Source organism: Podarcis erhardii, assembly GCF_964252035.2.
Source record: "Podarcis erhardii genome assembly, chromosome: 11".
NCBI lineage: Eukaryota > Metazoa > Chordata > Lepidosauria > Squamata > Lacertidae > Podarcis > Podarcis erhardii.
The window spans coordinates 22,294,900-22,309,427 of NC_138501.1; the positions used below are offsets into that span (position 1 = coordinate 22,294,900).

General features: G+C 41.5%; 1 protein-coding gene across 1 annotated transcript in view; it reads left to right on the top strand.

Annotated features, from left to right (window-relative positions):
* Positions 1–5,345: 5,345 nt before the first annotated feature.
* Positions 5,346–14,528, top strand: part of LOC309352096 (uncharacterized protein) — a 43,446-nt gene continuing 34,263 nt past the window's right edge. The window contains exons 1-2 of the mRNA XM_081880322.1: positions 5,346–5,435; positions 9,032–11,485. Coding sequence (XP_081736448.1) covers positions 5,378–5,435; positions 9,032–11,485 — 2,512 coding nt within the window. The 5' untranslated portion in view covers positions 5,346–5,377. The remainder of the gene's footprint in view (positions 5,436–9,031; positions 11,486–14,528) is intronic.

Below are 14,528 nucleotides of genomic sequence, written 5' to 3' on the forward strand. Positions count from 1 at the left end.
TATTCCACCAACGTTGTTGTTTGCCCTTGTTGGGGGAAGAGTACACAGAACCAAGTTCAAATAATTTTTCTCGGATCCAGATTTCATTTTGCTGATAAAAATAATTATCTATCACTGGAGAATTGTAAAGCTAGATGAATGAAATTTTGAGACATTCACAACACTTTGTTATTATTCATGCCTCCAGAGGGGCATGAATAATAACAGAGATTTTCAAGAAGCAATACAAGCAAACGAGAAGGAAGTTCTCTGCCTGTGGTGCAAGCTTTGGTTTGCTGCCTAGTATTGGTTCATGTATTGTGGAGGAAACTGCAAAATGCAGAGTCTGAAAGAGATGAATAAACCAGTGGAAAGGAAGAGCTGTTAAAAAGTGGAAGGTGTAAAAGACCAGAGTGGTAAAACTAGATCATTTTGAAGGGATATATGTGTTGTGCATTCTATGATGCTATGGCCATACTTGGGTTTTTTTAGTGAAAGAAAAATGCTTTATTGCACAGTCAGAGTTAGAAGGGACCACAAGTACAATCTAGTCCAATCCCCTAAGATTAAAAGTCTCGTGCTGTACCAACTGAGCTGTCTAACAAACTGCAGATTTTGATACCATGGCTGAGATACTATGAATGTTTTATGACTATAAAAGTCATATTTTGGAAATGTGCTGTTTTAACCAAACTTTTCATCGCAGGAGAAAAGTAATGACATTATTTTATAAATAATTTTATAAAATTCCACTCCATTTTTTTATTTTATTTTTTGTCATTTTGGCCCTCTTCTTGATTTTGTTCATAGTCCCTGACAACTTCTGTTTGTCTTCTCTTTCCTGTCAATACTCCTCATTATAAAGTCATTTCTCTCCTTGTTTTTCAGAAATAAGCAGTTTAGAAGCTAGCAGCTTATAAATAAAATAAGGTTTCACGCTGGGGCAGGTATTGTACATAATGATAGGTGCCATAAGAAAAAATGTGAATGATTTGGTGGGCAAATATTAATAACTTGTTTGTTACTTAACTGTTTATTCTGGATCCAGCCAGAATGCTGCTACTTGTTTGGGAATAACCTTGTGACATGAACACTATTTCCATATGGCATGAGTCTAATCTTGTAAATGGCTGAGCAGCACTGCCATCTTTGAGACGAGGAAAGTAGGGTGTTAGGTACTTTCTAAGTTTAGGAGCTTGATAAGCACTTGATCTTGCAATCCTCATTCATTCATGTAATCCTTATGGAAGTCAATGGGGCCATTCATATGTCTGAGGATTGTTGGATCAGTGTCATTCCCAATTGACTCAACGTACCTTGAAGAGAAACCTGCAGTGTGGCAGGTGGCGGGGAAGGAAAACAACTGAAGACATCCGGTGCAGTTCTTTAGAAGGCTGCGTAAGATGACTGCACACACGTGTGTTGGGATTGGGTGTGTTGTCTGCTGGCAGCAATGCCACTGTGAGACTATTCACCAGTATTTTAGTAAGAATGTTCCTATCATACCATTGCATGCAGCTTCTTGCAAGCTCACACAGCCAATTGCCAGGCTTTTATGGTTAACACTCTTTCAACTCAAGAAATCTTGATTTTAAAAACTCAAGGCATTCCACCTGATTTCACTAAACTAATGGCAGATTGGAAGAACACAAACTGCTTCTTGAAGCAATAAACCCAGATGCCAACTTTGCTGCCACATATACCCGGACAACACCATTACTGGCCCCAACAACATCAAACATAACCATCTAAGGAATATTTAATTGCCCTTCAGCTCTCTATATTGGACAAACAGGCCAAACCCTATGCCAAAGGATAAATGGACATAAATCTGACATCAGGAATCACAAGACAGAGAAACCAGTAGGAGAACGCTTCAATATAGTGTTCCAGGACATTCTATACAAGATCTCAAAGTAGTTGTCATATTACAAAAGAATTTCAGAAATAGACTGGAAAGAGAAGTTGCTGAATTACAACTTATTACCAAACTTAAAACCATGGAGAGACCTGGTCTGAATAGAGACATTGGATTCTTATCTCATTATACATGATAAAGCTATTTTTGGCCATCTCATCCCTTGCTTTTTCCTGTAAGACCAATTGCAGTTGTTAACAGTCGTCAACTGGTTTACCACACCTATCAGCCAATCACCCATTCCCACCACCCTTCTGAGTAATATCCCTCCCCACCTTCTCACTATATATAAGGGTCTGGTGACTTCTGTTTCAGTGTATCTGAAGAAGTGTGCATGCACATGAAAGCTCATACCAATAACTAACTTAGTTGGTTTCTAAGGTGCTACTAGAAGGAATTTTTTTTATTTTGTTTAAAGGATCATCTGTTTTATGCAGGGGCAAGAAGAAGGGCGTCTGAAGTTTGGACTTCTCTGTGAGGTCTGTAAGAAGCCAAGTTAAATTATTTTTTAGGAGAGCTGGATGCAGATGGTCTATGGACATTGATCTTCGCATGGTCTTGCAGAGTGTGATAAACGAACATTAATAAATTCCAACAGAATCTACCACGATTACAGCCAACACATCTGTAAGATGTAATAAGCTTTCTGGAATGATTTCTTCCTCTTCCTGCTATATCTTTATATACTGTACTGATCGTCTCCTTGCTACAGAAGAGGGAAGCAGAAGAAACCCATGAAACAAATAAATAGAAATATGTTCATGCACCTCATATGTTTTCTTATCATTTGGCTTCATTGGATGACCCTGCATTCTCGTCTTATGAGAGAGATGTTTCCCTACATACATGAACATTCCCTTTAATGTGAACTGAAAGTGCCAAGGAGATGTCGCAAAATTCACTTTGTTCCGGGTTTGCTTAACCTTTTGGGTAGCATCCAGACATTCAAACCGAGATTGTTCGGACCTAGAAAAATTCATAGATAAATATCATCCACCTGGTTTTGATTAAGTCCATTTCTGCCTCTATCAGATTTGTTTAGCCAACCTTTTTGGGGGATATTGTGCAGCCCATAAAAAGTTATTCCCTAAGTGGAGATGTTAGAGACATTCTTTAAGGGGGAAATTGCTTAAAGTATCAGTGTGACTCTTCGATCCATAAGAATGATGAATCACACTGTTACTTGTACAGAGCTTTGAAAGCGCCCATTTTAAGTTGATCCTTTTAAGATGGCTGTACTTTCAAAAAGGTATACGGTATATTGCTATATTCTGCTGTTAAGAGTTAAGGGTGGAGGGGAAACTCACGCAGTCTATCTTTTCATCATCTGACAGTTAAAGTGTTCCATTTTTAAAAAATAGAGATTTTTCTAAGTACCATGTCAACACAAGTGACAGAGCTAAAAACTTCCTATCAACACCCTTCAAAAAAACGGATATCTTGAGTTCCGTAGCAGCTTTTTATATTTATAATCTGACATTATAAAATATTTTACTCTTTCAGTACCGTCAATTAATGTCTCCCCTGCCTTGGACTTTAAAATTGCACTGCCACTTGATGAAACTCATCATCATTTCATTCAGTGCCCACAGTGGCACCTGGCAAGCTCCTAAGCTCTGTATGATTTTAATCAGTAATTAAAGCACTATATTCAGCACTTTGCCAAACAGAGAGGTTAAACAGGGAGAGCCCTGCTAGAATTACCTGTGGGATTAGAAGGGATGTTTTTTGTTTGTAGAGAATAACACTTCTTAAATTAGGCAATGGATGCCTGTTTCATGATTGCTACTGTCTTTTTTAAAAATAAAAAGTGTCAAACATAATATTCAGGGACTACAGTTTCTCCCCCACCTAAAGTGATTGACAAGGCCGTGGTCAAGTGTTGGGTGCTCCAGCTCAACCAAGCACCCCATTGTGGGAAAACCCAGTGAAGTCGTGTTATTTAATTCATTTATTCTATCCCACTTTTCCTCCTAACAAGCTCAAGGCAACATATGTTCTCACCCCCCAATTTTATCCTCATGACAATAGCTCAGTTGGTTAGAGCGTGGTGCTGATAATGTCAAGGTTGCAAATTCAATACTCGTATGGGACTGCTGTATATCCCTGCATTGCAGGAGGTTGGAGAAGATGATCCTCAGGCTCCCTTCCAACTCTATAATTCCATGATTTATGACAACCTTTGAGGTAGGTTAGGCTGTGACTGGTCCAAGGACACCCAGTGTGCTTCATGGCTGAGAGGGGATTCAGGAACATCGGAAGCTACCTTATAGAGGGCCAGACTATTGGTCTATCTAGCAAAGCAGTGTTGAACTTCTGGAATGTGGAATAATGGAACAAATCTACTATTTCAACCCACTGGTTCAATCTGGAGCCAGACTAAATTAGTTGAGCAGAATTCATGGCTAACTGGTCCCATTGGTTTCAGGTGGAACCAAGTATGACTTAGTTTGGATTCAACCTGGTTTGTCAAGATATACAGTATCTATCTGATCAGGGGGATGTGAATAACTTGCTGGCCATTCCTAATACTTCCTGAGCCTTCAAATAGTGCTTTGGAAAAACTGAATCGGAACAACATAACATTCAAAAATATGAAATTTTGCCAGTGAATAGAGCATTGCCCCTCAATCTGGCCTCAGCAAGCCCCACCTGCCTGCCTTGTTGCCTGCAACCAGTCCGAGGGGGTAGCATTGGCTGGTAGCTCGTTGACTTAGATGTCTTTGTACAACTCAGTAGAGACAAGGATGGGGACAAAACTAGAATTAAGAGCAGCTGGATAGCTCAGTTGGTAGAGTGTAATACTCTTAATCTCAGGGTTGTGGGTTCATGCCCCACCTTGGCCAAAAGATCCCTGCATTGCAGGGGGTTGGACTAGATGACTCTTGTGGTCTCTTCCAACTCTACAATTCTATGTTTCTAAGTAGCTCTGCCTATCATTGGTTCTGGCTCCACCCGCTGTTGGTCTCCCTTTTATCCACTCTACCAGTTCCAATGAGAACCAGCCAATTACAGTGGTACCTCGGTCTACAAACAGCCTGGTTAACGAACGCTTCAGACAACGAACTCCGCAAAACCAGAAGTAGGTGTTCCAGTTAGTGAACTTTGCCCCAGAAGACAAACGGAAGACAAACACCGGTGGTGGGAGGCCTCATTAGGGAAAGTGTGAACCTCGGTTTAAGAACGCTTTGGTTTAAGAACGGACCTCCGGAAAGGATTAAGTTTGTAACCCAAGGTACCACTGTACTGCATTTTGCCAATATTGCAAGGGCATTGGTGCTGTATCAGATGATAGGTAAAGCCATTCAACATACTGTCAGCTTGGGCTTCTTGTCTAGTTCTGAACTTATCTGTGAATATTGACCTGGAAAAGGAGACAAATTAAAGAGGAGTGGAAACCTGAAAATGAATACTTTCTAATGATTATCTCCCTATCCCACTGCAGAGCAGAAGAGCACTGAGAACATTCAGGCCTCCAACATGAGCAGGAAAAGGAGGAGAAGCTACAAGAGCAGGAAAAGCTCAGATACCAGGGAAAGTAAGTTTGCAACAATGGTTTACCTAATAATAGGGACTGGGTTGGTGATACTTGAAAACTCCTTCCCTTGCAAGCTCCAGTTGCCAAAAATGTGGCCTGTGCTCAGTGGGATGGGATGCATCCCAAAGATAAATAATGGAAATCAATATGGTCATAAAGCTATTTTCTGCTGGAATTACTGATGTGTTCCATATGCTAATAAGAGCAGTAGTCTTGTAATCTGGTGAACCAGGTTCACATCCCTGCTCCTTCACATGCAGCTGCTGGGTGACCTTGGGCTAGTCACACTTCTCTGAAGTCTCTCAGCCCCACTCACCTCACAGAGTGTTTGTTGTAGGGGAGGAAGGGAAAGGAGAATGTTAGCCGCTTTGAGACTCCTTAGGGTAGTGATAAAGCGGGATATCAAATCCAAACTCCTCCTCCTCTGAAAAAAAAAATATATAAATGGGAGCAGTAGGTTTATGAGATGAGGTTTCAGCCCTGTGGGATTACAGTTTGTTTCAGGATATGCACTTTTCAAAAGGCTGTTTTTAACTCTTTCACTTTATGCTTAATAGGTGAAATGCAGACTCTGCTCAGTTTAGTGTCCAAATTCTCAGTTAGTTCAGTCACCACTGAATATTTCATGTCCTCAGATACACCACTGTGCAGTTTCTATGCTATATGCTTGCTCTTGATTGTTTACATGGAGAGGTTATAGGATTTATGTAAGCACACACAAGTTTTTAATGCTTGATGTTTAGTTATGTTTTTATATTATATTGGAAGCCACCCAGAGTGGCTGGAACAACCCAAGCAGATAGGTGGGCTGATGATGATGATGATGGTGGTGGTGGTGGTGATATTTATCACCCCTTGTGATGAACCACATGGCCTAAATGGAGGGCAAGATGCCAGTCAATAATAGGAGACCATGGAAACTTTCCTCTATGCAAACCAGGCTCTCACACAACTAGGACACCAAAACAGAGTTTTTCATGCCCTTTGCAGTGGAGCTAGGTCAATTACACTGATTGTTCGGCTTCCTGCCAAAAGGAAAGGTGACCACCCATTGAAGGGACCCGAGAGAGAAGTCTTCATGCTTTCCAGCTGACTTGTATTGGTAGATCTATAACAATTCATTTATTCTGGATGTGGAATATTATGACTGAGCGTAGTAATGACAACTTAGTTGCTATCGATGAATTCATACAGGCAGGGTGTAGGGGCCAAGGGAAACGCAGCTGCTGCCAAGTATGACAAATGATGGCTTCTTGTGAACTATGGGAGCAGCTGAGCATAATAAGCATGTACCATATAAGTGGGGTGTACTGTTGAGCAGCAGCGGGGGGGGGGGGAGAGACACAGAGAAATCAACTGTTGGGCATATTGCAAGTCAGCAATTATAAATGCATGCACCGCTTCCAAAAATAACCTTTCGTAAGATTAGTAGAGTTTGTGGAAGCTCGCAATAACAATGGAGACAGGCAATGTTTTCGAGACAATCAAAAGTGATTTGAGAAAGTTGTTATTTCCCAAGCTGTGCCCAACACATTGATGATGATGGACCCTCTAGCATAGTGGTTCTCAACCTGTGGGTCCCCAGATGTTGTTGGACTACAACTCCTATCATCCCTGAGCCTTGCTAGCTAGGGGTGATGGGAGTTGTAGTTCAACATCTGGGGACCCACAGGTTGAGAAAGGCTGCCTAGCATCTCAGGTCGAATCAGAGCTTCCAGACTGTTTGTAACAACACAAAAACCTACAAACCAGCTTTACCACCAAATGTAATCCGCATATACAGTGGTCACGCTCACGTGTAACAAGCTCCCAAAGAGCAGATTACAGCTGATTTGCTCCAAACCTGAACCTTTTAGCTCAGCATGGCAAATAAGCCAAGGTTTGGTTTCGTGTGCCGTCTGAATTTCGGCTTGTGGTTAAAGCACTCTCCTCCGCAAGGGCTGTGGAAGAGCAAAGCAGGTGTAAACTCCTCTCCAAGAGCCAGCACATTTGTGTGGTCCTGGTAAACCAAAGTTTGGTTTTCCACGTTGTGCAAACCAGGTGACTATGAGCAATGTATCCTCATTCCAGCTATGGCCCCGTCTGCACTATACATTTAAACCAGTACCATACCACTTTATTTTTTCTTAAAATAATTTTTATTAACTGGCCAATCAAATTAAATCAAATCACATCACATAAATTCCGAATTACAAAGCCAAATTTTAAATTTTGTTGAGGGGACCCATATTTCAAGATCCGAAGGGGGATTCTGATCATCTTCTTGCTACTGCGTTAATGTCCAAATCAGTCCAAACAAAGTTCATAATTCTATCCAGTCTTATCTTGCTGTTTCCACATCACCTCATATATTTTCTCTTTTTTCTTTATGATCTCTTCTGATAGTCTCCTTAAGCCGATAAACACCAATAATAATCCTGTGTGAATTTTTCCGTTCTTCCAATCCTCAAATCGAGATGGTTTCCATATATCATCGCCTTCATAGATAACAGCGCTCTTTCCATCATTAATTACAGAACTGTCGTTCTTAAGTCCCACTGAGGAGTTTCACCCACAATAGAAAAACAGCTCTATTTCTCTACTTCTCCTCTCAGACTTAAGTCCTCCGACAAAACTTCCCAATATGGCGACGGCACTTTTAACTGCGTCATTCCAAAGCCCTTATACATTCCACGCTCTTCTCAAAACAGGCTTTGGTTCGAAAGTTTATCTCCACACAGCCTTAAATCCACAGCTTAAGTCCTTAAAACAACATTTCTGGCTTGTGGGGGGGGGGTTCTTGTTTAATCACATATAAGAAAGAAAGTAAGGTTTTTTCCCCCTCCCCCATCAGTCCCTTTGCCATACCGAGTCTTGGCATATCTTCTCGTGATTTATACTTGCTCCTTCGACTCTTCTGGTTTTATCAGAGATCTCTTCTGTTAGCAGTCTTTACTCCCCCTTCTTCCTTGAAATATGTGCATTCGCTTCATCCAAATTGTTTCTTTTGAAGTTCTTGCAGCTAGTGGCACGGATCAGAGACGGCGTCCAGGAGCGCCGAAATCCCACAGGAGGGCATTGTGCCTAGTGCCCCCATCCCCACAAATTCGGGGGTGGTATAGGGCCCGGGGGGGGGGGTAGGGAGGCTATTTACTCCCATCACAGCCTCCAAATTACCTCGTGTGGGTCGGAGAGATGTTATTGTCAGCCATCTTCTGATGCGCCCCCTAGTGGCCCCCCGTACCATACCACTTTAAACCACCATGTCTTTCTCCAAAGAATCCTGAGAACTGCTGTTGGCTAAGGCTGCTGAGAGTTGTTAAGAGAACCATAGTCTTCTCCCAGAGCTACTGGGAAGAGGATTGACTGTTACACCAGTCTTGGAAGTGTAGCTGTGTGAGAGGAATAGGGATCTCCTAAAAACTCTCAGAAACCATAACAAACTACAGCTCCCAGGATTCTTTGGGGGGCTGTTTAAAGTGATATGATACTGGTTTAAATGTATAGTGCAGATGATTCTGACTCTCCAAAAAACAACAAACAAACAACCCAGCCTAGATTTCCAGGTGTTCTTTAAAAATAGTAATGTTCTTCTTCCTTTACTTTTCACTCTTCAGATGAACATATGCCAGTCATCTGCAGATGCCAGCAAAACACTGAAGGTGCTGAAGGCAGAGGAAATAAGCACCCAGTAGAAGCTAATAATCATGGAGCTGAGGACATAGGACAGTCAGACAAAAATAGAAGCAATCATTCTTGCACACTAGAGAATGGAAGAAAGAACAATGAGGGTGCTCTTGAAAACAGAGAAGAAGAAAACATATCTGACAGTGCAAAAGAAGGAAAACAAGAAAAAGATTGTCCTTTGCTTGCTTTTTCTACTCAGCAAGATGAAGTCTTAGCAGTGATAAGTGTTGATGAATCAGAAACCTCAACAGGAAACATCACACTGGAATGCAACTCCGACAGTGTGCGTTCTCCTCAGTTGGAGAATGTGTTTATTGCAGAAGTGAAATGTGGTTCCTTTAATATGAAAGTGGAAGTGAAGGAAGATTCACTTCCTGGAGCAGACTCCGCATCTGGAAAATGGAAATGTCCTAAGAATAGGTGTTATCATAAAGGCCACTGTTGTAAGCAGCACAAGGAGCAAAGACCATCCAGCAATCTTTCTGGAAAATATGAGACACCATCGAAATGCAAGATCCAAATGGCCAGTAACCCAAATCCATCCATGTCAATTAGCATTGTAGGGAAGGAAATCAAGGTGCAATATATCAATAGGAAGCAGAAACTAAGGGTTAGTATCGAGCCTGGTGTTGAAGCAAGGAAATGTGGCCTGGCTAGGAGCTCAAAATATGGAAACATGTCCAGTGATACAGATTATTCTACCACCGAGGAATCTTATTCAGATTTTGAGTCAGATTTTAGCTTTCAGGAGAAGGAGGAATCATTCACAAGTTACATGGGTCCAGAGTGGTATGCCCCGATACCTCCACCAGCTGAGTTTGCTGACTCTGAGGAAATCTGCTTAGATAGTGCCACTGAAGTTGTATCCTTAAGTCCAGCAGGTGACATGAACATGTCAGATACTTTCTCAGCTGCCTTAAATTGTGGAGAAGGAAGTGATCTCTGTCAAGAGAAAGGTGACAGAAGGAAGGAGTGTGCCAATGGAAAAGATTTCTATAAAGAAATTGTTTTTACAGAATTTAGCTATACTGGAGAATCTCCTCTAGAAGACTGCAGTTCCAGAGAAATATATCCTGGAAAGAAACCTAATGATGAGATGGGTGATGCTCACCAAGTAAGGAACAGCAGTCTAATAGACACAAGGAATATTATGCGTGTTTCACACATGGAATCAAAAAACACAAGAAGCAATTCTTTCCCAGCCACCCCTGTTGATATATTGTCATCATTTCACCCTAGAAGAGACTCTGGTTTCTATTCAATGCCATCTTTATCCTTAAAAGTGCTACCCAAGCCAAGCAAAGCATTGAACCCTTACAGCAAGAATGCCCATATGCCTACCAGCTGTACAGAACTTTCCTCAAGTTTTGCATCATTGTTTGGTAATTTCAGAGATCTTAAATGCTGCTATTCCTTCACCTCGTATGACCATGAAATGACTGTGTACCATGCTGAGCTGGAAGAAAACCTAGGCAATGCTTTTTTCATGGATCACTCTTTAGAATACATAGAGGACTGTAGAGAAATGGATTGGGTGGCTGGAGAGGATTTTCATTCCATTCCCAATTCCAATGAAGAACATAAGGAAGAACGTGGACCCACTGAGTTTCTGAGAACACTAGATGTATCTGAGGAATACACTGAACTCGCAAATGGTGGAAATGATTGTGAGGTTCTAAGCAGTGATCACTACAAAGTCCAAGCATACATAGAATTACAGAATGAAGAATTATTAAATCAAGTTTCCTTGCATTCTGGAAACCAGTCTAGTGACTATAAAGATGACAATAACATTGCTGCTACAGAAAGCATCCAAGGCCAATTCTCTGCAGAACAGCCCAATGGAAGTCATCAGCTGAGTATTGCAGAGTCCGATATAACAAAGAAACGGAGAAGATCAGTGATGACTGTAATAACTGGAGAATTAGAAAGAAGACTTATCATTCAAGGTGACAGAAAGTCTGTGGCAGAATCTTTTGACTTGGCAATAAAAAAGGAGCCCTTATTGCCCTGCAGCATAAGGGAAGCATTTATGTCACCTCTGTTGGATGCTGAGGAACCCGATTTTGATAATGAATCCCAGAGCTTTGCAGAAGTTGAGGAGATGCCTGAAGACATGCATGAAGATTGCCAAGATGCTTCTGCCCAGGCTGATGCTGTATCTTGCTCTTTAGAAGATGAGCAGGTTTTGGCTGATACTGAAGCACCCGAGATGCTTTCCAGCAAACAAGATATATGTTTGTCTGATCTTTCTGGAAAACATTTAGCAACAGTTCAAGTGCAGGAGTTACTCAAACCTAGTTGTGAAAAACCAGAGGTACAAAGTGAAATAACGACGGATTTGGGCCAGAGCCCAGACACTTTGCCCCCAAACAACCAGAAAGGTAAGTACTTCCAGATTCCTTGGAAACAATACTTTGTTCTTACTTTATGCATCAAGGCAAAGGATTGCAATGAAATGTCCTTCTGAGAACTAGTCAGCTTTGTTAATCATAAAGGGACCCCCTTCTTAACTCCAATGGAGGAGCAGTCTAGACACAACTTGCAAGTTTTACTCCTGCTTGAAGGACACATATTTTTGCTGCCTCATCTTACTGTTTGTGCAGATACCTTCCTTGACCCAGTGCCTTCTGAAAGTAGGCCTCAGTTGTTCTAAGTAGAATTAATACTAGTATGCTTTAAACTCAAAATGTCACATATTAGCAAAGTAGAGCTGGACTTGGGAATGCTGGTAAGGTTGGTAAAATGCTAACATGATCCTTCAGTAAGGTATTTCTTTCTCTAATCCAGTTATTTTCAAATTGTGTCCAATGGTGTTCCTAAGTTAGCAAGCCAATAATGTCAGGCAACTTACTTAAAATAGAGTTGCCTATCTTTCCTTAAAACATGGAACTGCATGGGGTCACTGGCTGAGTCTAGGCCTAGACAGCATCTGTAGAAAATGAGAGTGCACCTGAAAGACTTCCCAGAATTCACTGCAACATACAGCTGAAGCCATTTGATGTTACACCAAGCAACTGTTATCCAACACTTTCCACTGCATTCCCCCATCACTGACCATGAAAAGTTAGGTTTTTGTTTTTAAATGGGTTTGTTGCGCAAAAACATAAAATCTATTTGGATTGTGTATTGGCCAGTGTGCCATTGAATCCTACCTGCAAAAATAGCAACAGTCTGGAAAGCCCCTGGCACTTGTTCCAAACACTGCAATTTCTTCAAGGCCAGTTCAGACAAACAAGTAGCTCTTTCTTCAGATGGCCTTAAATCCATGCGTCATAGCAGGCCAAATAGTTATTTATATGTGGTGCAAGGCAGCTTACTATCCTCCAGATGTGCGTCAAGCTTATTTTGAAACTTGAAAGATGGCAAGGTAAAAAAAAGGGGGGGAACGAATAGTTTCATAACCTATGTCAAATTTTAGATATTTCATCATTCTTTATACTTGGTTGTTCCCCTTATCGTGCTGTGATTCCTGATGCATATATCATTGCTTCCTTAATTTATAAGAACATTTTAAGGCATAAATAAAGAAGAAGAAGCAATAATCTAAAGGGCACATGACTGGCTTTATAAACCCTGCTGCTGGACAGGATGCTGCAAAGGCAGCTTAATAGAGATGGATATAAACAAAGAGGCAACCAAATATTCCCTGTGAGGAGGAAAGGAAGTTTTTAGTTTCTGGAAAGTGTATACCGGGAAGAACACTGTATCTCAAAGCTCCACTCCCATCCCTGTTAAAGAAGCAGCAAAGTGAATAATTTCTAAATTATTAAAGGGCAGCTTGGTTTTCCTCTCCTCGCCGCAAACTGCTGTCACTTTAATATTTCTTTTTCTTCTGCTTTAAAACCTGCATAGTTTATTTTCTGTGTATTACTAGTTCAATTGGTTAGAGAATGGTGCTGATAATGCCAAGGTTGCAGGTTCGATCTCCATATTCCTGCATTGCAGGGGGTTGGACTGGATGATCCTCAGGGTTCCTTCCAAGACAATTCTATAATTCTATGTGTTTTGAACTAGTACTCCTACCAGTGTGCTTTCTGGAACAGATGGACGTTGTAACACAAACATCCCACCAGGCTGGTAAAGGCTGGGTTTAAACCAATGTTATGAAAACAAGTTCCCTGCAATATGATTACACCTCCCGGTGGACACTGCAGCAAATTGGTGGCACTGTGGTTTAAATAGGAACCGCTCCGGCGGGAAGGTAAACGGTGTTTCCGTGTGCTGCTCTGGTTCGCCAGAAGCGGCTTAGTCATGCTGGCCACATGACCCGGAAGCTGTACGCCGGCTCCCTCGGCCAATAAAGCAAGATGAGCACCGCAACACCAGAGTTGGCCACAACTGGACCTAATGGTCAGGGGTCCCTTTACCTTTACTTTCACAGTATCCAGAAGTATTCAGAACAGGGATCAGCAACTGTTTTCAGCTGTGGGCCAGTCCACGGTCCCTCAGACCATGTGGTGGGCTGGACTATATTTTGAAAAAAATAATGAACGAATTCCTATGCCCCACAAATAACCCAGAGATGCACTTTAAATAAAAACACACATTCTACTCATGTAAAAACATCAGGCAGACCCCACAAAAACCCAGAGATGGATTTTAAATAAAAGGACACATTCTACTCATGTAAAAACATGATGATTCCCGGACTGTCCATGGGTCAGACTGAGAAGGCGATTGGGCTGCATTCGGCCCTCCTGGCGTTAGTTTGCCTACCCATGATTCAGAAGAACCTCCAGCGCAGTACATGGGAGGAGGGGAGGGAAAATAGTTCGGTCAGACAAGGTGGAATGCGTTCGCAGGTGAAACAATTGGAAGAGTGTGGCATTGAAGTCCATCCACAGTGTTGAGTAGAGTAATTGGTAAAATTTCTCAGTTCAAAACCTTCAAGAGATTCCAATTGATTTCAGGGAAGATTATTTTAAAAACTGAATATTCAAAATACAAACACTTGTAAAAGATCAGCAGATAAAAATCCCCATGCCTACTGTGACACATGCATTCAATCCTAATGAAGTGTATTTAAAAAAATACAGGATCTCAAAGCAGCTGTCTTATTACAAAAGAATTTCAGAAATAGACTTGAAAGAGAAGTTGCTGAATTGCAACTTATTACTAAACTGAAAACTATGGAGAGACCTGGTCTGAATAGAGATACAGTGGTACCTCCGGTTGTGGACGGGATCCATTCCAGAGCTCTGGCCAGATCCCGAGGTTTTCGCAACTGGAGGTGCCTATTCTGTGCATGCGTGTGACGCAGTAGAGCGCTTCTGTGCATGTGCGTGTGGCAAAACCCAGAAAAATACTTCCATATTTGCTGCGTGCATATCCCAAAGGATTCGTAACCAGAGATGCTCGTAAGCAGAGGTACCACTGTATTGGATTCTTGTCTGATTACATATGCTAAAGCTATTTTTGGTCATC